Raw genomic sequence first — 25,878 nt, forward strand, 5'->3', positions numbered from 1 at the left:
GCCGAGGAAGTAACTCTTTTTGCAAGGGCATATAGCCTCTTGCCCTCCTTGTCAGGGGGTGCCTCACTGGTGGAAAGTGGTACCCCTGCCCTCTTTCTAGTATTAGATACCACTAGGGAATCCGGAATGGAATGTCCCCTAATGTAGAGGGGGTCTGAGGGTGAAGGAGTGAAAAGTTTTTCAATCCGTGGATTGACCCCTCTGATCATTGCGGGAGTGGACAGCGAAGGTATGATCCTTCTCTTCACTGAAGCGAGGAGTGGAATGGTCTGGCTGACCGGGGGTTTTTCTTTAATCACTCTTTCTACAAAGTCCAATTCTGGAGAGAGTTCCCCGGTGTCGAGTTCGAAATGCGCTGCTGCTCTGCGCAACAGTGCATTGAACGTGGGCTGATCGTCAATTGGAGACGTGTTCCTAACTGGAGAATTGTCCGGAGGAGTTAGGTTTAGGACATCAGTGTCGGAATACACTGATGGTGATTGCCAGGGGTGTGGAGGTCCCTCTTCTGGGTTAACCCCGAAGCCTTCTTCTATAATGTCTGTTCTGTCTTCCAGACATTCCTCCTGGTTCTGTTCTTCATTGTCCATGAAATCATCTTCCTCCTCGAAGTCTTGTTCCTCCCCAGTGAGGTCATATACATCTTGGAAGTCTGAGGCTGTGTCCTGCTGGGGATCGACTAGCCTCGGATTTTTGGCCCTGGGGTCCTCCTGAGGCCCTTCTCTGGTCCTCTTGTGAGTTTGAGAGGCCTGGGTGGTCATGAACCTTTCCATCCTCTCCATACAGAGGTGGAGTCTTTCCATTGTTTCATGGGGTACCCCAGAGCGGTCTGGCGGGGGAAACATAGGGTTATCTAACTCGAAATGGCTCGACCTCTCCCAAAGCGTCGAGGAAAGTGTCCCGTCGCCCTCCGAAAAACCTTCAGGTGAGTCGGGAGACTCCCTGACTGAAGGGGGTAGTCCCTGCTTCCCTTCGGGCTTTTTTGGCGTATCCTTTAACTGATGCGTAACGCTCGACGTAATCTTCGGCGTACGCTTTTGGGCGTCGGCTACAGCGATCCTTGCTAAGCTATCTGCGACTCGCTTGTCGGCGACTCGTTTGTCGGCGGAAGCTTGAGTTTGACGCTATGGGTATCGAACGCTCTACGGCGGTCTGCGCTTTCTGTTGGTGAGCACCGGCCGATGGTTTGGTGGCAGCGCCCTTGTTTGCCGAAAGCCCAGTCGCAGGTCGCGGCTGCGAGAGGGGCTTCGAACCCGAACGGTCCGAGGAGGCCGCCGGTGGAACCTGCGTCTCCTTGGGCGCCGAAGGTCTTTTCGACTTTGTCGAAGAAGAGCCGTGGGTTGTGTGTTTATGTGGATCTTTGTGTGCGTCTGTGTCGCCGGGGTGTTCATCCCCATAAGCAGGGCGTGAGCCGAGCCCGTCGGGGCCGGGGACAGACGACGAAGCGCGTAAGGGCTCCTTAGAGGGGGTTTCGACTTCCGTAGCGGAGGTCGTGTTATCGCGTTCCTCGTCACTGTCGGTGGTAGCAGCGGCGGGTGAACCTTCGGCCTTCGACATCGCGTAGGCCGCCCACCTTTTAACCCTTCGGTCTTTTAGAGTTTTAGGCTTAAGAAGCCGACAAGCCGCGCACCTTTCCTCCTTGTGATCGAGGGGCAAGCAGCGGTTACACCGTGAGTGCTTGTCCTTCCAAGTGAATTTGCCTTTACAAAGTGGGCAAAACCTAAACGGTGTCCTCTCCATAGCCGAGGCAATAAATCGCAATAAACACCCCAAGGGAAAGGAAGGAGAAAGGGAAAGGCATTCTCAGAAAAGACCCAGAGATGTCCCACAACCCCACTCTCCCTACTGTATATGGCCTGCGAGGCCAGGCCACGTGTTCGGCAGCGCCGAAGGATTCCTTCCGCTCGACCCTCCGTCGAAGATTCTTTTCGGCGGAGAACAGCTTACAACTGCGTCGAGGGAGGGATTATTAATATTAGAGAAAAAACGACCAAAGGTCGAGGAGTTGCAATGTCTCTCGAGGAGCTCCGCGTGAAGGCGACCAGAAGCTGGGCGGAAAAAAACAATCTGAGGGACCTCGACGCGTGAGGGATTGTGGGTACAACGCACGTCACTATAGGGATAGTGTTTCAGACACGCCTTGTCGACGTCCCCTTTTCGACTACGAAAAACAAAATGCAATACTCCGCAGTGACCACTGGATGTCGGACCTATGCACAGCATGTGATTCTAAGCAGATTAACAAACATCAGAAACAGGTTTACTTTGTCCAGTCAGGCAGTATTAATAGTGGTTTCTTCCTGTGGTACTACGTGTTCTACTAGTCCAATCAGATCCATGGAGCTTTGTGGGTGAAAGCAGGGGTGCAAGGTTCTACGCGTCAGTATTGCCTATTTTTTTAAGGGTTTTAGGGAGTACAAGTAGCGATACACCCCTTATCTGCAGGGCTGGCAACATCCTTCATAAAAAAAAGCCCTCCCTGGATCCAGATAACTATCAACTACCACCCTATTACCACCACTCTGTTTCTATTAAACTCTCTGGATCTACAATTCCAATCTCATCTAGAATGGTATCATTCAGGGATTGGTGACAATCTAGTGTCTGCCCAGGTAGAGGCACTGAAATGGCAGTGCTAGCTATCAAAGACTCACTCCTTCAGATCTTAGATCAAGGATATTTGGGTCTTTTCTTTCAAAATTAAACTTTATTGGCATTTCAAATACTGTATTACAAACCATTTTGAAACCTCTCATCCATGGTCAACCCCTCTTAATCTCCTCCCCCTGCAGTGCGCACTACTACAAACCATGGTTATTACCCCCCCAGCCCCACCTTTCTAGCCGGACAATTCGAGGACCAACAGGCCTGCATTATAACCATATCTCTCAGTAGTCACATTTCCCCTGTGAATTCCCAAAACGTCAAGTGCATTGTCATAACCGATGCGATCATACCAAACCCCTCACCTCAGGGTCTCCTTCCCCCTCCTTTTCCAGACTTCTCAAAGAAGGGAAGCCATAGGCCCTCAATGTTAGATGGGACTCATCCAGAAGGTGTGTGAGGTATTCCATATCACATATTGCTCGGATCTTCGCCACCCATTCCCTTTTCACCGGCATGCTTGGATTTTTCCACCTTTGAGCTAGCAACATCTAGCTGCCACCAGCATGATCGGCAGCATATGCCTCGCTTCCGGCTCAGTTTCTTCCTCCAGCCATATCCCAAAGAGGAGGAGCCACGGTGAGCGCTCCCTCTGAATCGCATCCACCCCGTTTAGCCACGATAAAACTTACCTCCAATATAGTTGTACCTCAGGGAAGCCCGACCACATGTGGATTTAGTCCACCTCTCCCTGAGGCATTTCCAGCAATGAGGGTCATATCCCTTGCACATCTTTGCTATTAAAGCCGGCGGGTTATACAGTCTGTTTATCAGCTTCAGGGCCTGGTGTCTACATTGCAGGGTGATCGTAGAGCTAGCCACACTCCTGCACATCTGTGCCCACAATGCATCATCAATGTCCTTCCCCAAATCGTGACCCCATTTGACCTTGGCTGGGAGGGGCTCCCTGGGTTTCACCAATAGAATCGACCTGCACAGCCCTGCAAGGAGTCCCTTGGAACCTTTCTTCGTTATCAGGAGCTGCTCAAAGCTAGCCAATTCCCTCAGATTTTCACTTTCAACTGCAGGTAGCGGAATGGGGACAGCCTTGCTAGGCCCAGAGCTCCCTGCAACTGATTTAGCGCAATGAAGACACCCCCATCGCACATTTGCTCGGCCCGGCCTCATACCAGAGACGGATTGGCAACGGATCCTCAATCCTGTCCCTCAGGAGTGGGGCCCATATACAACTCAAAGACTATTGCCATGTAGTAAGCCATCTACCCCCCCCTCCCTCCCTCCCTCCCTGCCTCCTTCCCTCCCTCCCTTAGACCACAGAGCCTGGTGGCTTAGCACCCTCCATGGGATGCAGGATCTAGGCACCGACAACCAGTCATCTAGGGAAACTGGGGCCAAAATTGCGTTGTCAATTGGTACCCAGTGCTGCAGGTGATCAACCAGGATCTTGAGCTGAGTCGCCTTGTACTAAGTCTCAAGATCCAGACACCCTCCTTTGGCAAGAACAATGTCCTGTATGCCAGCTTATGTTTTGCCCCTGCCGAGAGGAATTTCAGCATGGCCGCCTTCACTTCGACGAGAAAAGATCACCATCAGGAGCATTTCGAATAGGAAAACAAATGTAGGTAGCACCACCATCTTAATACAGTTTAAACGCACTGTCCACGATAGCCCCAACCTTGCCCATCTCTCCATGCCCCTTTTCACAGCCATCCATAATGGCAGGAAGTTTTCAGGGAAAAGATCCCCATAGTGGTGCGTTACCTGTATCCCCAGAAAACAGTCTTCCCGTAACTGAAACAGCAACCTCAATATATCCTTTCTGTTTCCAACAGTCCCCCTACTTCATAGGCCACCAATTTTCCCAAATGGACTTAAAAACCGGATAGCTCCACACATCGCGCCAATCTCTCCAACATAGGGGGCATCGATCACGGCGGCTTGGTGTACAAGCAGGGCATCATCCGCAAAGAGGCTAACCTTGCACTTTACTCCCCCTACCAAGACTCCACTTATTCCCTCATCACCGCCACCCATGGCTTCATTACCAATGCATAAAGCAATGGGGAGAGCGGACATCCCGGTCGCGTGCCCCGCTGTAGCGGGAAGGCCTGCGACACTCCCATTGACAACCAGCCTGGCAGTCGGACTCTAGTATAAAGCCACCATCCATCCCTTCCATTTCAGGCCCATCCCTACGGTCGAGAGGACCTCCCCCCACGAAGGCCCAGCTCACTCGGTTGAAAGCCTTCTCAGCATCCAATGCCAACAGCAGTGCCCTCTCATCCCTCACCTCTGGGGTGTTAAGAAAATGGAGCGCCTTTGCATGTTGTCAGCCCCACGTCTAGGTATTATAAAGCCTGCCTGGTCTGGATTAGTCTGGGCAGACATGATTCCAAACAGGACGCCAGGATTTTAGCAAAAATGTTGGAGTCCATGTTGAGCAGGGAGATTGGCCTGTACATGCCACACACTGCCATATCTTTCCCCAGCTTCAGAATAGCTGCTTTTAAAGCATGGAGAAACAGCAGTAGTACCATGCCCTCCCCCACAATTGAGTTGAATAACTTAGCCAGGGGTGCCGCCAATAGAGATTGATACGGATAGTAAAAGTTTGCAGTGAACCCGTCCTCCCCCGGGGGCCTCCCAGCTTTTAGTCTTTGGATTGCCTGCAGCATCTCTTCTCGTGTTACCTCCCCACCCCCGTAAGCTTGGGGAGTTGATCAGCCAGGGAGTCCTACATCTCCTCTCGCCTCCACCGGTTTGGTGTATAGCTCCCGACAGAAGCCTGCAAACCGAGCTGGGATGTGATCATCTCTATCCACTATACTTCCGTCGGTGCCCCGTACGCCATCCACTCTTCTCTCCAACCTGCATCCGTCTCTGCGTTCGTAGTACCTCTGTCGTGTAAACCTTAGACTCTATTACCTCCCCCATCAGTGCTACCTTTTGTCCCTCATCTCCCCAGATCCTGGCCTCAATCGGCCACCTTACCCTTTTCTTGTGCAACCTTTTAGCGATGAGGAGTCCCCTGAACGTGGCCTTAGCAGCCTCCCACAATATTGCAATGCCAATCTTCCAGTTATCAAACACGCGTGCACCTCCTTCCCTAGGAAATCGCAAAATACTTGGTCCCTCAACAAATTGTCATTACACCTCCAGCGGAATGGCTGCGAATGTTTCAGTACCTTCCACTCTGCTACCAGCATCTTGTGAAATGACAAGGTAACCACCTCAATTTGGGCGCCCTCACCTCTCGTTCACGGTCTAGCGGAACCAGCAGCAGATCATCATGGTATATGTCTGATGTTTGGGGAGAAAAATGTATAACCCCCCTGACCCGGGAGAATGACTCTGCCAAACCTCAGCCCAGTAATAGTCCTGCAGGAGATTCTGGAAGGTGATCTTTTCTTTACCCGCCACTCTTGGCCCTCCTCCCTTTGCCGATCACTAATCTAACACTGGGTCCGCAACCAGATTATTGCCCCCTAAAATTGTTGCACCCTCTGCCCAGCCTCTCAAATATCTGGTGCAAGAACCTCAACTGCCCCACGCTGGCCACGTATAGGGTAGCTAATGTAATGCGCATTCCGTCAGTACCTTTAACCCCAGGAACCGGCCCCACACCCTCTCTTGACGTGGACCTCTGTCAACCTAAAGGCTTTCCCTAGTAGGATACCTACCCCTTCCTTCTTGCGGTCCCTTTGGGAATCCCAAGTTCATGCCAACATCCTTACCCTTTATTACAGATTCCGGCCCCTGCTTATAGTTGATCACCCCCAAAAGGGGAATTGCCAATTGCTGCTTGCAAAACATGTTGCTACCCAGCGATCTGTTTGGAGAGTTTAGTCTCTGAGCGTTCAGGGTGGCGATTTTCACCTCAGCCATAACCCTTTCTCACCTTTTGCCAGTTATCCTGCTCATGTACCCGCTGGTACTTCATCCGTCCGTTCACAAGAGCCACTGCATGGATTCTCCCCCCCCCCCCCACTCCCAATCCCCTCTCCCGTCCCCAAATGTGGCATCCGACCGTGCATCCGGCCATTATGGCCACAACAGTCAAACCACTGGGAATGCCGCCCCTGCCCGGATTACCTTGTTCGTCACCCCATCCTCCCCTCACCCCTTCATTCCCACTATGTCCCAAGCTATTGCCCCCCCCCCTGTACTCCTCCAACCCAAACCAGCCCCCCCCCCCCCCCAGACCAGAATTTCAGACTTGCCAACCATACCACAGAGGCAGGGGGACCTCTGTTCTGTCTCCGTTGGGTACCCAGCTTCCCCACTGAGATATAACACCCCGATATCCCACTCCTCTCTCTGGGGCCTTGCTTGGTCTTCCACCCCATCCCACCAGGCTTCTCCCTTTTTATCCCAACACCCTCCCCTAAGGCTTAGAACAACAACAACGAGGGAACAGTCCTCCCCAAACTTGAATGTCCTGTAACTCATCCAATTCTCCCCACTATACCCCGCGCAATACCAACTAATATGTCCAACTGAGTTCCAAGCTCTGGGTCCACCGACCCCTGAAACACAAATAACACTTTGCCATTGACCTGCCCCCTCCGTGCCCCCCCCCCCCCCATGTACCCTCCTCCTTTCCTGGGGAAGGGGTATTCCGTTTCTGGAATTTCCTGGATCCTGGCAACTTGCACCTTCGATGCTCAGTCTGCGGCCTCCGCAGCCATCTCCCTTCCAACGGGCCTTCACTCCGTGGTGGTCCTGGTGTGCCCCTGTAATGTGTTCCTCCAACACAAGGGGATATCTCTCTCCTCCCCATTCAAATATAATCGCAAAAGGGTACCCCCACCTGTATCGCACCCCCTTCTCCTGAAGCCAACTAGTAAGGGAATCACACTTCTTGCGCATCAGGAGGGTCTGGGCCGAGAGGCCCTGGAAAATGCCACTTGGAGTCTCCATAGGCAATAGCCCCCATCCGCCTTGCCTTCTCCAGGATGTAAGCCATATCCCGGTAGTAATGCAGCCTGGCCAGTACTGACCAGGTCCCTTTGTTTCCTCCACCTGCACAGTGCACCAGGTGCAGGGCAACTCGCTCACCTGCCTTTGATCTTAGGACCATCCCGATGATTTCCTGGCTATCCTCTCAAGTCCAACCATTGACTCCCCTTCCTTCTCTTTTAGGCAAAAAAAAAAAAAAGATACAAAAAGAAAAAAGATTATTGCACCTCTCGGCTTTCCATATCATCCATTTTCAGGCCCATTTCCTCCTCCCCCTCCTCAATTTTGCAGGGAGAGACCTCGAACTGTGCTTCCATCAACCATGAGGCGGCTTGATTTGACTCAACCCCATTCGCTCCACCAAGTGTTCACATTCGCTGTTAAGTCTGCCACTTTAACCCGAATGTCAGTTTGCATTCCCCGCATTTCCTCCAGGATCATTTGAATATTGCTCTTGATGGTGCAAATCTCTGCAGACCTGGGGTGCAGCCCACCGTCTCCCTTCGCCTCCGTCATGTTGCCTCCATTGAGGTACTGAAACTGCAACAGCGCTGCCTGCCAACTCATCCACCTGACTTGAACCTCCAGACATATTGTTCCTCTGCTCCCCTCAACTCACCTGGATTTCTTTTTGCGAGCCTCCTACACACTCCAGTCCGCGGGTTTCGCCTCTCCCTTCTGCACTGCCTGTGCTGGGTCTTGGCGCTCACGGTCCTGGGCCGATCCTCACACTCCTACTTCGTCACACCCGTTTACTGTTCTGCACCTCAGGCCACTCCGGTCTATTCTCCGGGTCGCGTAGACCCCACCCGATCCAACTCACCCAGTGTCTTCAAAAATCAAGGCCTCGTCTCACCACTTTTAGTGGGGCCGCCTCCATCTGGGGTTCCTAGTGCCTCCCTCCATGCCTCAAAATGGCAAGTTCCAGAAAACCATATTCGGTGACCTTTACATTCCTGTAGCCCGTTTTGGCCTCACTGACTGGGCAGAAGTGAGGTGGCGAGTAGATGCACCCACCAGGGCCTCACTGCCTTGCACCGTATCCAGTTCTGGGCGTGCAGCGCCAGGATCTTCACTGCCAGCCCAGCACCAGTCCTTGGGGTTCCGCCAGGTCCCCTACTGTGTTGCAGCCCCACATTTCTCACCTCTTCTCTCCTATATGGAGGGAGGGAGGGGAGCCCCCGCAACAGCTCCACCTGCCAACTGTATGCATCCTCTGTGGTATTGGAGGTCCGTCAGCCTCCCGTTGCACGATCACGGCCAGCTCAGGTCTCCGGGCTGTTCCGACTCCTTGCTGCCCGGGTGGCCTGAGCACAACCGGATCCACTCTGGGTTGTCGCGCACCTTCAGTCCTGGCCGAGCGGGAGCCCCCTCTCGCCGACGAGCACGCCAGACTGCCCCATGGTATGCCGCATCGTATATCGTATCTTTGCACTGAGGCGGTTCTCAACGGTCCAGAGTGACTTCCCGCCAAATGGTTGATTTTCTTCCCTACTTCAGGGACAGGGATATATCATTGTTGGGCCACTGGTGCCCAACTATATCTCCACCGCTCTGAAGCCTGTTTAGTGTGGGTCCTGAGCGCAAAACTCCGCAGATTCTCTGCTTGGAACCAGGGCAGGGGACGGAACAAAGCGATCTGGCCGCCATTATGCATGCGCCACTTGGTGGCCTCCTTATGAGTCTTTTGATGCTGCTGGGTCTGTGCTGCATTCAACACATTTATCATTCACTGCTGTGGGATAGCTTTAGAAAAGTGGGTTCAGCATCAAGGAATTCAGTCAAATTGATATTATCATTTTTAAGCAAACATATATCATGCGTAAGAGACAATGAATTTGTGTACAACTCTGAACTTGTTAAATGATGTGACCCAGGGCTCCTGCATCTCTCCCATCTTTTTACCAACTATGTGAAGCCATACCATGATCTCCTCGAAAGCCATCTTCCAAAACCATGTGGATGATACACCAATTATCTTTCATCTTGATGGAGAGCATTCCAATATTAGCAATATTCAGTCCGTTTTTAATTTTGTAGAACAGTGAATGGCTTAGAATTAGCTAGGTTTCAATCAAAGTAAAACTCAAATTCTTCTTGATGTCCCTCAGACTTCACCCTCACAGAGCATACTATAAAAATTCAGTCCAAGATTAAAACACTGGCCATGACCTCAGACTACTCCCTTTATATGCTGGCGTATAAACCAAGTACAGAAGAACAATAATGATAATCTAATGCCACACCGGTATAATCAGGCCCTTTCTGTCAGAACATCATTATGCCACTATTTCACGAACATTTGTAGGTTCCAGACTGGACTACTGTAGCAGATTATGAGGTGCGGCCAAATACTCCATTCATCAACTGCAGGTGCTCCAGAACACCGTAGCTAGGATAGCCACAGATGCAATCAGAGCTTCACAAATGTCTCCCATTCAGTAGAAACTTCATTGGCTGCCTATAAAAAGGCGAATTTCTTTTAAACTGCATAACCTGGCTGACAAAGTCCTTTGTGGCACTGCCCCTTATTAGCTAAACACTGCTTCAAGTGGCGCTTCTCAAGCGCTCAGAGATTCACCAAACCTAACAGCATGTATATCCATCACTTCAAAAGATCTAGGGCATTTGTTATATTTAGGGGGATACTGGCTGCCAAGCTCTGGAATTCTCTACCAGACTGGATCTGCTCAATTGATAATTTGTCAATTTTCTGAATCAAAAGTTGAATCTCTTGTGGTCTGAACACCCTTCTATGTTCCTTCCCTCTTACGTTTAGTTGGGTCATGCAATTAGAAACCCTTGGGGAGTAGCGCCTCCCACCGATCAAAATACAAAAATAAAAATGAGGGCATATCCCAGCCACTGGATCTTATCCCACTCCCCCTCCCCCCCCCAGCCCTCCCCCTCATTATTTTCACTTGTGGATTCTTTTTCTTCTCCATTTTGGCTGCCAATACAAACCATTGTGCTTCAACCGGAACAGTTCCAACCCACTGTGTGTCAACTGGTCGCCTAGAGACGTTGAGTGCTTTTTTTGGCACAGATGCAATGCTGGACCGACCAAGCAGGAATTATTTTACTTATTATGGCGTGACATTTATAGAGTGTGAAATTAACACACAGCTGTGATGGAATAGATTACAATGAAAACATTTTAAGCTTAGTTTGAGATTGTGTGCAATAAACATGTACATAAGCTTTTATATAACCTATTCCTTCACAAGTATGTTTTTACCTATGTGCATTAGGATTTGTTGATTGTGTTAGCAATGACACTATGAATGAACTTCTCTTCGGTTTGTAGCATACTTTCTATACTATGTTAACCCATTGCATTGCAGCACTGAAGGTCAACCCTATTTTGGCTCAAACCTGACTAATCTGTCCAGTACTGTGGCTGTTTGGTTTGGCTTCACCTTTGAAAAATGTAGCTAGCACAAAACCGGTTGCTTTTTTAATTTATTACATGGAATCAATAGGTTTTGTGTTTAGGTAAGGGTAAAAGAGCAAGGAATAATTAAAAAACAAAAAAACTGCATGCCAAAAAAATAGAGACAAGATGCTAGCAGAGGGTGCAGCAGTTTTCACTGGATGCTCAGCGTGACTTGTTCTGCGAAAGCATTCCTGCACTAAGATGGGAAGTCAGGAGAGGAAACCAATCATTCTCCTCTACAGTGGCAATCGGTTCTTGTTGCCGTTTTTGAACAAGCCAGTTCAACTATTAACATCCCATCTATGCTCCTAGGTTCATTAGCTAGTCTTCAACCAATAGGAGTCTGGGTGGGTTTATGAATAGGCCTGGAAGGCCCAAAAATGTTCAGAGGTCCATCTGGGGTTCAGCATCCTCCCTTCCGAGCTAAGTGCATTATGGGGCAGCTAGCCATGTGTCATAGGTCTACTGATGATGTAGAGTGAATTGGAGGACACTTGGGCATTGGTCTCAGGATTTGCATCGTTGGCCAGCAGAGCGTGGAAATCGGTGCTCCAGGTAAAATTTGCAACTGGGAGTATTTTACTAACGTTTTTGAAGTTGGGAGTACAATGATTTTTTAGGGGGTAAAACAGTACATGTCCAATTCCAAATAGTTAAATATTTGTACTCTTATAAAATACTACCTAACAGTTTTGTAATAATTATTTGTACATAGTTATTTATGCACATTAAAAGATATACGTTTACCTCTTCATATCAGGCAGCAATAGTTTCTTCCTGTGGCACTACTTGTGCTACTGGTCAAAACATCTCCACAGAGCTTTGTGGCTGAAAGTAGAAGGAAGGGTACCATGTGTGCATACCATTTAAGTATTTTTACTGCCCAATATTTTTGGGGAGTATGTGCCTTTTTTAGGGAGTAAAAGTGGCCTATACATCACTTATTTTTAGGGCTGGGAGGAATAGTTCCACAGTTCAAGACCGCTTTATACATTCTGCATCATTTGGCATGTCAAAAGCAAAGAAATATCCCATAAGGCTCTATAGTGCTCTTCTGAAATAGCCGAAACAGAATCTGTGCAGTAGCAACTATCCCAAAGTGCACTGTACTAGTCTAATGAAGTAACCAGAATCTGAACGTTTTAGTACTACATTCCCCAAAATTGATGAAGCTTTTCTCCTGGGCGACCTGGAAACCAAATACGCAATTTTTTGCCTTCCTGATAACGTGTTGTTGATTATCTTGCAACTGAAAGTTACTGCTCCCAATTTCCACGTTGCAAATCCAGAGGAAAAGCGAGCACCGCAATAAGCCTTTTAAAGACTTCCCTAGATGGCCATGCTAGATATAATGAAGCCATAAACACGATCTTCCAAGAGCTATGGCAATCATGGAGCTTGGTCACACTCTTCAAAATATTTGAATATTTAGGTCAGAACCGTACTCTATTAAATGTTTAGATCCAGTAGAAGGGAATTCTTGCACAAGTGCCCTCAGATTTTCAAGGGCCTGCTCAACCGGAGCAAATGCTGTGCAGCATGGTAATTTCAACTCCAGCAGTTCACTGTGCCCTTGGTTTCCTGATCCAGATCGATGGCTCGGGCATAGTAGACCAAGAGGAGAAATGTCCATACGAATGGACTAGAGAGCCAGCGTGAATACCATCGGCAGAGTTTGTAGAAGAGCGTTGGAGAATGGAAAGAGTGCAAGTTACAAAGGAAAGAACGGTTTTGTGGCAATGGAGTACAAAAGGTCCAGTAGGAGACTGAGGCAGTAGTCCAATCTATTGTGAACTGGAGTATCGATGGTAAGTGACGTGTTGGCGTTAGGTTCAGTGTTGAAACTCTAGGGGAGGCAATAAATGGTGAAGCTCTCATAGAAACCCAGAGGTTGAAAGGCATGGGCGCACGTGCAAGTCAGCTAGAGGAAAGTATGGAGTGAAGCAAAGGCAGTTAGGGCACGAGAAAGTGTCATCCAGTGGCAGAGAGCAGTGAGACAATTTGATTCATATGGTCAGCTTAAAGTTAAGGAAAGAATGAGTCATCATCAAAAAGGTTGTAGAAGAAATTGTAGGATAAGATACGATACTAAGAACAGAGGTATTTAATTTCATCATTTGTATAGCGCCTTTCACCACGAGTATGGTTCCAGCACGCCTTCGGAGGGACCCAAGTAAGGGAAAGTTGGGAGAGGTTAGTATGTGTGCGTGCATAATGACCAGTAAAGGTTATGGGGGCTTGGTCAAGTGCCTGCTAGCCACCCATATCTAATTGGCATGTGTATGGGTGGAGAGATGTACACTCCGGAAATAAGCTGGAGGTGTGTAAGAGGATAGTTGGTTATGTGTGTAGCTACAGTTCAAATTTTTGTCGTGAAAGGTAGCTACATTCTTATGGCAGAAATGTTGTCGTTTTATGTGAAAGCAGATGCGTGCAGGAGTGTGGCCACGCCTTTGATTAATTACAAAAGCGCAGAGTATAGTGCTCCAAACCCGGAGGTAGAAGGGCGCATAAGAAGACGGTTACATAGTTGTGATGCATACAGATTCCAATTACAGCAGTTTACAAGGTATACAGACATTTTGAGCAATGGAAGGGTACTCCCATACTGGGAGAAACTACAGATACCAAAAAACAACAATTTACAGAGTGGGGTTACTCATTGTTCAGGAGCCATCTGATAACATGTTTCCTGAAGATCTGAAAGGACTCGATAGTTTTAATGTAGAGTGGTAAGGTGTTCCAGAGTTGGGGGGCAATTACTGTGAAGCTAGCTCCTGCAGCTCTTTTTAAGAGGAATCTGGGCACGGACAAGCATAGGGTATTGGAGGATCAATTAGTTCTAGTGGCGAGTTTCAAGGTGAATTTGTTGGTGAGATAAGGTGGGGCTAAGTGGTTTAAGGCCTTGCATGTGAGGCAGATGGAGAGCCATTTGCAGGATTTCCTGGCAGTGGAGAGTGCTGCGCGTAATGCGTTATTTTGAAGTATTTGTAGTTTGTTAATTATTGATTGGTTGGCACCTAGGTACAGGCCAGTGCAGTAATCCAGTTTGGATTGTATGAGGGGCTCTTGCAAGAGTAAGGCAACTGTTGGAAGATAGGAAGGGTCTATTGGCCCTGTTGTTTGCCGGTGTAAGCAGAAGCTGAGGCAATCATGTTAGTTTCTAAGCTTTTGGCGATGGGGATGGTGTGACCATCGATAGCAATGTTGTATTTGGGAATCAATTTTGCCAGGTTGCTGGGAGAGCCGACAAGGAGGAGCTCGGTTTTCTCATCGTTCAAGCAGAGGCCATGGGAGGCCATCCATGCCTGAATGATGGAGAATATTTTGTTTATCCGGGGGACGTCTGTCTGGTAGTTGCCTGTGATGGTAAGGAGTATCTGCGTAATTTGTATAGGCGACACCCAGACGGTCCAGTTGGTCAAATAGTGGCTTTGTAAATATGTTATACAAAGTGGGGGAGACGCAGGAGCCTTGTGGGACTCCGCAGGAGATGGGGATGGGGTCTGCTGCATCTATAGATGAGAAGACCCGCATGGTTCTGTTTGTCAGAAAGGATTGTATCCATGTGACTGCAGCAGAGGAGAAGTGAGCTGCGGTGGCTGCAGAGGATTTTACGGTCGACCGGGTCGAAGGCCGCTGAGAGGTCTAAGAGGAGTAGGATTGCGGTATTGCCTTTGTCTTTAATTTCATCAATTTGACTTTTGAGGTCAACAAGGGCCGTTTCTGTTCCGTGTTGAGGTCTGAAGCCAGATTGGCATATTCCTAGCAGTTGGTTGGATTCTAGGTATTCCTGAATTTGGAGGTATTCGACTGTCCAAGATTTTTAATAGGAAGGGAACTGTGGTGATGGGTCTGTAGTTGGTGGGGATGGCTGGGTCAAGAGATTGTTTTTTCCAGGAGTGGGAGAACCCATGATTGTTTTAGATTACTGGGGAATGAATTGTTGAGGAATGATAGGTTGATGAGTTTCGTGATGAAGGGGGAAAGGTCTCTGGCTGCGTCCTTTATGATCTGGGCGGGACAGCTATCCCCTTTGCAGTTTGAGGGCTTTAGTGAGGTGATGATTTTCTAAACTTCTACCGTAGTTACTTTCTTGAAAGTGAAGCCTGATTTAGTATTTCTGGGCGTAGGTGAGCCAAGGTTGGTGAGTTTATTATTAGAGAGTTGTTGGCGTTTGTCCTCAATTTTAGTTTGGAGCCCTATGATTTTTTGTTAAGGGCGTTTTGGATACTGGTGCACCAAGGTTTGTCTTTTGAGCAGGTATCTGCGGGTGGATTGGGATTTTCCAATTCTTTTAGGATTTTAAATAATTCTTTAGTAGAGGATCCAGCCTGATCAATCCTGATGTTGTATACCTCTTTTTTAGTGCGCATTATTTCATTTTTGTATAGGGAAGATATGGTCGTGAGAGTGGATTTGTTTTCCGTGGTAGGGTTGGTTTTCCAGGTGAGTTGTGCTTTAGCTTTCTTTTTTCTGAGTAGCTTAAGTTCGGGGGTGTACCAGGAGTTCAGGTGAGCTCTTGGTTTGACTTTGCGTAGTTTCAGAGGGGCAAAAGTGTGCATCGCCTTGGCCATGGAATCATTGAGGGTGTCGACCAGTAGGTTTAGGTCAGCATTGGTTGGGAATGCATTGAGGGTGGGTAGGATTAAGGGTATTAGTGCTTCAGCAGTAATATTGTGTTTGTTCCTGGTGGGGCAGGCTGGAGCTAAGGGGCTTTTATTGGGCATTGGTTGGTTGGTGTTGACCTCGAGGAGGATGAGGTGGTGATCCGTCCGTGTCAGAGGTTGGGGGTCCTTGCAGAGTGTGTTGCAGTTGTGGGTCGCTACCCAGTCAATGATTCTGCCTTTCTGGTGGGTGGGGTGGACAATGAGTTGTACGAAGCCATGTGCGTTGGCTAAGGATGCGGCAGGTGCATCGTTTGGGTCGCAGTAACCTAGGTTGAGGTCCCTGAGGATGATGATGATTTGTGCCGAGGGCTTGGCATTTTCAGCAATGAGGGATGTGATGTCTTCTTCGAAGACCCCAGGGGAGCCTGGGGGTCTGTATAGGAGGTGGAAAGTGATGGTACTTGTGGGGGTGGTTTGTAACTTGACTGTGGGTAGTTTGCAGGATGTGACACTGAGGCCGCTGATCTGAAGTTTAAAGGGGGTTTGTAGATGATTGCTACGCCTCCTCCACTAGCGTTGGGTCTATCGGCTCTGAGGATGCTGTTATTATCCGGGATGGCTAAAGATAAGTGTGGGTTTGTTGGGGGCCTTGTGTTCCTTATAGTTTTTGGAATTGAGTTTGGCAGTGGGCTTGCTGGTTGTGTTAGATAGTAGTGCCTAGTCTATTGTTGCGGGTTGTGAGATTGGGAGAGAGAGAGAGAGAGGAGGGGTCGGGAGGGTCCCGGAGGCTTGGGGCTGGCAAGAGGCTTGGTGTGGTTAGGCACGGTGTTGGGTCTGAGGTGGCTGTGTGTTGTGTTGGTGGTGGCGGGGGAGCCTATGTTGGTGGGTGATGTGGAGGGCAAGTGGTGAGTGGGTGGGAACGGGGGAGTGGTGGTAGGAAGGGTGTGGGGCACGGTATGGGGTGATGTCTAGGACAGGCGAGTTTAGCCAGGCCGTTCCTGTGGGCTATGTAGTTAGCGCTACAAGGTACATTGTCCAGTATGACGCAGAAGGGGGGACATGATCGGTGTAAGCCAGGTGAACATAGTGTGGCTGCGAAGGTGTGTGGTGTTGGAGGCTGATGTTGTAGAGATATTTTGGAGAGCAGCCTGGGCTGCTGGGTTAGTTAAGTCTGGGTTGGGGTGGGTCAGTGGGGCAGTGCAGTGTAGTACAAGATGGCTAGATAAGCACCTAAATTCAAAATAGCACAAAGTGGCAGATTAGCACCTATTAAAAACAAAAAAAAACAGTACAGAATGTTGAGTAAGCAGTGGGGCAAAATAAAGGTAGGACATAGTATTGCAAAATAGTGTAGCTCGTGTTTGAGAGACTAATCATGCATGCTTAAGTAAAGGAGGAAATAGGCATTCCGCAGTGGGCATTAGGTAAGAAGGGAAGAGGCCCGTAGGTAAGCTTGATACTAGATGCAGGTGGCAAGGCGTACTAATAGGCAGTTTACATGATACAATTAAACCTGTAGTGAATAACAGGTGTGCGGCAGGCAATATGCAGGGCATAGCAGTAGGTACGGTGTTGCAAAAAAGTTACTGGTCACAGCAACAAGTTCGATGTGAAACAGTGCCGGCGCCTTATCAGGCGAAGTTATATATTTGCGCACAGCGATGCACGCTTGCAGCTCACCATGCATTGTATAGGCATCATGGTAACAATAATATTTCTAGCAAGCGGGTGTCATGCGCGGAGTTCAGAGGTTGATGAGTGGTGCTAGAGCGAGTTTAGCAGAGGGCTTTGTGTCTGCAACGTATAGATGGGCATTGTCACATAGTTAATAGCCGCAGATCAGTACTTACGTGGCCGCAGATGATCAAATACGAAGTATTCCTCCACGGCCAGACACAGACATACTTTGAAATTTATTCATTGTAGTTTTGCTTTTCCGTTTAATGTTAGAGACTCAGACTAAACACACCCAAAATGCATCAATAGTTGCAGGTTATTCCAGAAAACATCTAGAACGTTTGGGGCTGTAGGATGCATGAGGCACTGAAACTGTGGTGCAAGGGCTTTCTGTCTATGGTCTTCTGCAAACTAAAGACTGCAAGATTACAATGCTGAAATGCAAGGTTTAGTTTGGTTCTAAGAATTTCACAATTGTCGCATACGCGGGACAGCGTCACGATATATACAAGTATTTTTCTGGGACACCAATTAGATCTAGTAAGCAGCATTCCACTACGACATCAGGCCAAGTTTTCCCCTATGCAATCTGTGCATTGTAGTCAAGATTTAAAAGGTCATCAGACCCAAAATACAAAATCAGAAAACAGAGCACGAGGCAACAGGGGACCTCTGCGCCTCCCATTCAGATACAGTTTAGATGAAGATTGACATGCCTCTTAGCCAGTGCCAATACATTTGGAAAAGCACACATAACAAATGGTAACAGAGGGAAAAGGTATATGATGCAAGGTGGTTTAGTTTACAGTTTTAGTGGCGGATTGCTTTATTTTCTTCCATGAAGCAATCTAAAAATGGCAAGGGTGCAAACGGAAAAGGATGTGGTCAGATGTTGGCTGCATCATCTCAACATGCAAGACTGATTCAGCCCCTTTCTTACCACCCAGCAACAGCTCCTAAACCCATCTACTGACTCCCAATCTGCATGCAATTTAGTCTGGGTGGGTGAGCCAAGCAGCAGGGATGAAGGGCAAACTAGCAGGAAGTGGGTCATTGTTCCTTTTTGGGGAAAGTGCTCTATGGAAGTCGTAGTCCTTGCATGTCCTCTTTGTGGAAGACTAAGGTCTATGCAGCCCTGTAAAGACTCCAGTTAGTGAAAAACGAAGCATTTTGCATCTAGGGTGTTCTTAAGAATATTATGATTCACCTGCCTCCCCTCTGACACAACCACCAGCAGGCGTGACCGTGTTGGTTCAGGGACCTCTTGCATGCCTTACTGGAGCAGATTCCACTGAACGCAGCTGTAGCTGGCCAACAACGTAGTATTGTTGGCGATTCTGGTGGAATAGGCTGCCGCAGTAGTGACCAGCTTCCCCCCCGGGCATACAACTTCTTGCAGTCCTTGTCCGGTGGTGCCTCACCCGTGGACAAGGGTACTCCTGCTCTTTTCCTAGTTGTAGTCACCTCTAGGGAATCTGGAGTGACATGTCCCCGAATGTAGAGAGGGTAGGTGAGGGGCAAAAATGCTTCAACCCGTGGGTTCACAGCCCTCGTTTTCGATGACGTCAGCAAAGAAGAGGCAATACACAGTTTAATGAGGGTATAGCCTGGCTTGCAGGTGGTTTCTCCTTCAGAATATCCTCAACAAAGTCAGTGTCTTGCACCGCTTCTTGGGGGGCAATCTGAAAATGTTCTGCAGCTTTCTTCAGAATGGGATTAAATGCCATCTGTTCATCTATGGGAGTTGCCCGTCGAATGGGAGGAGATGCAGGAAGATCCATGGAGAATGTGTTTGGATCAGAGGTATTAGTTGGCGACAGCCATGGTGGATTATCCACTGGTTGTTCATCCCCCCCAACCCCCAATCTGGGGACTGGTGAATAGGGTCCTCAAAGGAATCATCTTCTTGTAAATAGGGGCCCTGACGAACCTCCTCTGGTTCTGTCAGGTCAAACACCTCATCATGAAGAGGACAGGTCGTCATCTGAAATTTAGACACAGTAGGGTATAAGTCTTCCTCACTGTGCCTTTTAGGAGTGGTAAACCTTTCTGAGGGGTCTGGAGGGAGCTCCTCTTGGGGATATGAGTGTTTAGACTGTTGTGATTTATCAGAGAGGGTCTTTGCCAGGGGCTAGTGGGGCCTTCAGAATAGTCTTCCTGCCTCTCTCGGAGTGTGGATGTGTCTTTCAACCTGTCCTCGATATGATAAGATTATTTATAACGTGCTTAAAACCCAGAAGTTTCTAAGCGCGGACCCGGGGATCGAACCTGTGCGGCTCTGTGTTGTCTTGCTACCAAGGTCTAGCTATCCTCCCGAGACCCTAGTCCTTGTGCCTACTAGCCGCCGAAACAATCTTTGCGAGGCTCTTGCGGATGTTCGGTGTGTCTGGGCGGGGTTTCAGCTGTTCTAGAGGCTTCGCCAGAACTTTCTGCGTCAGCGCGCTCTCAAGAGGCGGCTCAATGCCCTTGTCAGTAGACTGCCCGGACGCATGCCGCTTAAGCGGTAGGGCTGCCGACCCTGTGGATCGGCAGGTTCCGTCGAAGAAATCGGCATGCCCGTTGGCGTCTGACCGTCCCGAGTCCATGGAGGCGTTCCAGGGGGTTGTGGGTTGACGCAAGTAGTGTGTGCGTCCCCGTCGCTGAGATGTACACTCCCCATAGCAAAACCGTCGGTGTGCCCACCGGGGCCAGACGACCTGGAACGTGGCCGCTCCCAAGATAGGTCGATGGCATCCCTGTCGGAGCCACGGGTGTCGCTAAGTACCTCACCACTCCCTGCGCCTGCGGGGGAGCTACTCTCGGCCTGCATCATGGCGTAGGCCGCCCACTGTTTAACTAGCCGGTCTTTGACAGTTTTAGGACGCAAGAACTGGCAAGACCGACAGGACGCCGCATGGTGATTGAGGGAGACACTTATTGCACCTCTGGTGTGTGTCCTTCCAGGGGTACCCTTTACAATAAGGGCAAAATTTAAAGGGTGTCCGGTCCATAGCAACAGCAAAGCCAGAAGGGAAAAGCGGGGAGAAGGAAATACATTCTTGAAAAGAAATAGAGCCCCGGACCGCACTCTCCCTACTGTGTAGGCCTGGCTGGAGGTCCAAGGCCACGCGAACGACAGCGATCGGAGCACCAGCTGTCGAAGTCAGGAGTTATCTTACGCGGTGGTAGTCAGGAAGTCGTCGTGAAGGGGCCGAAATGACTGTAGGTTGTGGACAAAGAAAATAGTTAGCAATTTTACAAGCTCTGCATAAGGTGACCAGCTAGCTGGGTGGAAAAAAATCTAAGGGCCCTCGATGCGTGAGGGATTTTGGGTACACTACACATCACGTTAAGGATAGTGTTACAGGCACGCCCATGCCGACGTCCCCCATCGATCCTTGAAAGACAAGGATTACCACTAGATGTCGGACTACATGCACAGCATGTGATTCTAAGCATATTAACAAGCAACAAAATTTAGGTTACATTAATCAACTTCATACTGTCTCTATCACCATTGGAGTGTTCTTACTGCGCAAAGTTTTGTCCGGATAGGACTATATTGTGGCCTTGGCCAGGAAATCCGACAGTTGAGGCAGTGTGCATTCTGGGCAAGTCCTGTGATGTTGCAATGAATGAAGGAGTGTGCCTTCTGGCAATTGGTGAACAATTTGTCATTTGAGGCTCCCCCTACATTCATTCAACTCGATTCAAGAGCTTCCAGCCCTCCGGAATCCTGCAATCCTGCACATTCCTACTCCTACCAGAATAGTGTTTAAAAGAAATGGCCCAGAAGGTCAGATTCACAGTCGTGGCTACAGAACTGGCAAAAGCCTGATCCCCACACTTCATCTTGGACGTAATCAAAAAACACGTCAACTTGTCACTTCAACCAATTTTATTTTCTAGTTCTACCTGCCACGCCTTCAGCTTTGCATTTCTACCTGCTCCAACTACTGTGTCCTTTACGATCACTGTCTCTTTTCAATATGTGCTTTTAAGTGACAAACTGTTCCTCATAAGCTTTTTACGAAAGTGCAATAACATGAAAGAAAAAATGTCTCCGTACATTGTTTAACATTAAAACGTTCAGCCCTTTAAAAAGAAAAAAGGTGCCACGTGTGTTAGCGGCACAAACATTTAAATATTTGTTCATGATGTTTTAACTATTGCTAGCCTTTAGCACTGATTTTTTTGTCATCACGTATCAAACTTTGGTTGTGGTGACATTTTAATTTGTAATAAACCATTTTTGAGTATTAAATAATTAATGTGTTGAGATACAATGCTTTTTTGCACTTTACCTAATAAGGATATTTGGGGATTTGATAAGATCATTTCAAGTAGTAGGGCGCCTCCAGGGATATTTTGTTACATTTACTGAAAGGCTACATTCAAGTATTGGTCCGCTTAACTTTGGATGTAGCAGCTGGAGGTTCTCCTGAATAACTGCAGCTACCAATAGTCATTTATATATTTGAGTTCACATGAGTCGATACACAGCAGATTAGGTTTAGATTTAGTACATTTTTACTCTTAGGTTAATGGAACATTTAGTTTGTTGATGTTTGATTCTTTGCAGCTCCCAGTTGAATAAAAGAAGGAGACTGCATAATACTCGCCTCTAGGCCCAATTAAAAGGATCAAGAATTTCAAGGAAGTGAATTCTTATTTTGTGCCCAATTAGTCTGCACCATCACATCTTGCTCCAAACAGCACCATCAGATTATCATAAAGGACACTTAGTAGACTTATTCGATTTCACAGCTACTATATTGTACCATTGCATATCACCCCATAATGTTTAATAGCATCACGCTGGGTCAATATTAAACTATACAATCTTTTTTTTACATGCTTACCACATTTCTTTTTCACATAGACATGACTGCCAAATGCCAATCAATTTTAGGCTGTACCATTAAATTTCACCTTGTTGGAAAGCTCAGTCACCTTTCACCATCAATGGGACACTGCCGGCATGTTTTTCAGCTTGTTGGTCAGGGCAAACCTCCCCACCAAACTCGTTTACAATGTAATTGGTTATAACACGCTTAATACCCAGAGGCTTTTAAGCGCAGACCCGAGGATCAAACCCGTGTTGCATCGTGTCTTGCTTCCAAGGAGAGCTTGATGCTCCCAAGACAAATAAAACCGTTTGGAAATTGCACAAGTCTAGGCCTCAGAATTCTTGCAAGTCACGAGGGTGTTAATGTTCAAATGACAGACCTTAATCAGTTAGAGCATTGCACAGTCAATCAGTGGCATCAACAGAAGACCGAGGCAGAGAGATGACTACATTGTATTTGGAGAATGTTAAAAAGGATACCTGCAGTGGCCGATCACTAGGGAGCCCAGGGATTCAAGACCAAAAATGCCACGGTGCAGATCCAATCAGATAATCAGCGACAACCTGATACAGAGTCAGAGAAAGAACCCTGCCCCGCCTCTGCCATCTCATGACTTAAGACTCATATCATCATGTCCCGATTGCACACGAGTGGGAAAAAGACAGCTACAGCAGATTCAAGAAAGCAAAAGCACACAGATGAAGACCCCAATTTAGAAGCTTTGTCCTGAGAAGTTGGGCATGTTGTCATAGTGTCACACACTTCACCTATTCCAAGAATGAAGGGTAGCTTCAGATTTCACTCGCTCACCTCCCCTCCCTAGGACAGTTAATCACGTGCATCCATTATTGTATAGAGGCATCACATTGTATCACCTGTTGGGACAGCAATATTGCATTCCTACCTGATCAAAACTTACCGTTCCCAGTGTTCGTTATGGTGACTGGCACACCTTGCACCTGCACCCCATTGATGTTTATAGTCTGCATGGCCTGGGCAGCTGCTGCCAACTGAGCTGCATTCAAGCTGATGACACCCCCAGCCGGGGCAAGCTTGGGAAGGCTGCGCTCCTTGCGTACTGGGCTTTTCTTGCAGCTTTTGGTTGGCACAGCAGTAGCTGTAGTTCCTTCTTGAAGGAGCAGAGTCTGGAGCTCACCCGATGGAGTCCGGAAGTATACCTGGCAAAGAGCAAGAACAACATAAATTATGAGATTCAGCACAAGCCCCATTATCCCACCTCTGACATCAAGTCACTAAATTGGCAGTGAGCTCGGCTTTCATATCCTTCTAACAGATAGGTGATCTTACAGAGGGCAAGCCCAGGCCACCGAGTTCTCATAAGCCACTGGGGCATTCATGTTCAAATCAAAGACTTTAATCAGAGTAAGCAGTCAGTGGCACCAACAGAGGACAGAGCCAGAGCTGGTTGCATTGTATTTGGAGTATGTTAAAAAGGATACCTGCAGTGGCTGATCACTAGAGAGCCCATTACTTCAATACCAGAGTCAGAGAATGAACCCTGCCCCCATCCACCGTCTTTATCACGTAGACTCATGTTCTGATTGCACAACAATGGGAGGAAGAAACCCAGTCACAACAGATTCAATTAAAGAATTTCACACAGACTAAGAACCGAATTTCAAAGGTCTGCCCTGAGATGTTGGGCATGCTACCTGTAGGAAAAGTAAAACGGTTAAAGGTCTTGACTAAGACTAAACCCCAGGAGAGGTTGGTTGATGGGCCGATATTTTAACATTTCAGTTAACCCAATTGGCCTGGCAAATGGCACTGTAATACCAGGGCAGGGCAAGTTCCGATTTACACCCTCAAAAATATTCCAGAAGTGGGCCGGGTAGGTCATGGAGTAGGATAAAAAAACAAAATCGGCAATATGAATGCAAAATTAAACCGTCAGTGGAGGACACGTTTGCCTGAAGCACCCAATATGTAATTTTGGATTTTAACAAGCAGTGACTCAGAGTGAATAGTAACAGTTTAGACCTGGAACTTTATGGTTTCATCTCTTCCATTTTAGATTTGCAAGCTTCGAGTAGGTCACCTTCTGTGATTAGCCTGGAATATTTAAGTTTGCTTTCCTCAAATGTAACAAATGAAATATGGGGAATCAGTAACCAGACACCTCTATGATGTCCCCATACATCTCAGAATATCAGAGTAGATGCTCCCATATTGTACTTTCCTTTATTGCCCCAACTGGGTATACAGCATCATGAAAAATTAAGTAACGAAATACCCAGAGTACTTTTTTACACCTTAAACATATCCATGAGGATTATTTACACTTTTTGAAATATAAATATGACAAATTGTAGATTCTTAATGATGCTGAACCAACCTCTGGTGAACAGGCTTGGCTGCATATGAATCCAATCCAACAGCAAAAACACTGTCAATAGCAAGTAACAGTTCTCTTTTGCTTTGTGTATTGTGATGAATCTGATGAGGTCATCACTCCTTTCCCAGAGGTAGCCTCTCCTCATGTGGCCAGGGAATGGCAGCCCTGACCTGATGCGGACTCTGGGTGGCAGCTATTTGAGGGAGGACCACATGGGGGCGGGGGGGGCAACCTTCAGGGGAAGGGACAGACATAATTGGGTGTGACATGGTATTGGCCTTCCCTTTTAGGGATACCCCCTGAACACTTCAGGCCCTCATGGCATATTGTGAAAGTGACCTGCAATATTCTCCAACACTTAGCTGTAACAATATAATTACAACTGCAACAAAGACTGACATGAGGAAGAGAGGACACAGAGTGAAGATTGCTCAGCTGAACCAATGTGAGCAGTCTAGCTGCTGCGGAAGTCAGAATGGTTCCAAACAACTCCCTTCCGTAGAGTGGGAGTTTAAAAATTAAGCCAGCAAGAAACACTGAGCTTCAAGCTGCCGGAGAACACAAGGAGACGCAAGAGAATCCAGAAGCTGGAGAGTGTGGTGAGGACACAGCACACAGAGAGGAAGAGGTGGCGTCTCGAGAGGTGCCACTTTCCCGTTGGCGAGAGGGAACCCAAAACGGAAAGCAGAGAAGCTTCAGAATGGCAAAGAAAGCCAAAGCAGCACACAAACTCCTCCAGCTGCAGAACCACGCTGCCGAGCTGGGGAAAAGGATGGGAAGACGGCGAGAGAGAAGCAGAAACCAGACACAAGGCGAAGGAGCTTTGCACAGTCACAGGAAGCCAGAGAAACATGCAGATTGTCTCCAGTCGTCCGAACGCGCCGCTCAAGCTGGGTAGCGAGGGCGGAAAGGAACCTGAGAGAAGTCGGAGAGGCGCAAGGAGCCCTCCAACAACCAATGAGCCCAGAGTGGAAGGTTAGGGCACCGGGAGTGAGCTGGAGAAGCCATTTGTGATCCCCAACTGAAACAGGAGCAAGTTCCCTATGGCTCACACCACAAACTAAGTTTCATGAGCCCTGCATTTGTGGGGTTCCAAATGCACCAGGAAAAGAGAAACCTGGGGGGGAAAACCATACCCGCAGAGAGAGAGAGAATAAATATATATGAAATTGAATGGAAAAACATTGTTACAGGGACTTTACAGTTACAGGTAAAACCGAAAACCCCCCGAAATTCGCCAGTAATAGTAAGCTTAGAAACCATAACTTAACATTTGTGTATGTCCTCTTTGATGTCATGGGTGTTAGTCCTTGCAGTACACAGTGGTAGGGTAGCGTGAGTTATTGTTGCTTAGCTTACAATAACTGGCGAATTTCTGGGGTTTTACCT

General features: G+C 48.0%; 1 protein-coding gene across 2 annotated transcripts in view; it reads right to left on the minus strand.

Annotated features, from left to right (window-relative positions):
* SP2 (Sp2 transcription factor) overlaps positions 1-25,878 on the minus strand; it is a 267,341-nt gene that overhangs the window by 135,039 nt on the left and 106,424 nt on the right. For both annotated transcript variants that reach the window (XM_069634642.1, XM_069634643.1), the window contains one exon: positions 23,053-23,311. In XM_069634642.1, coding sequence (XP_069490743.1) covers positions 23,053-23,311 — 259 coding nt within the window. The remainder of the gene's footprint in view (positions 1-23,052; positions 23,312-25,878) is intronic.

Source organism: Ambystoma mexicanum, chromosome 13 (assembly GCF_040938575.1).
Source record: "Ambystoma mexicanum isolate Mex_15411 chromosome 13, UKY_AmexF1_1, whole genome shotgun sequence".
Taxonomy (NCBI): Eukaryota; Metazoa; Chordata; class Amphibia; order Caudata; family Ambystomatidae; genus Ambystoma; species Ambystoma mexicanum.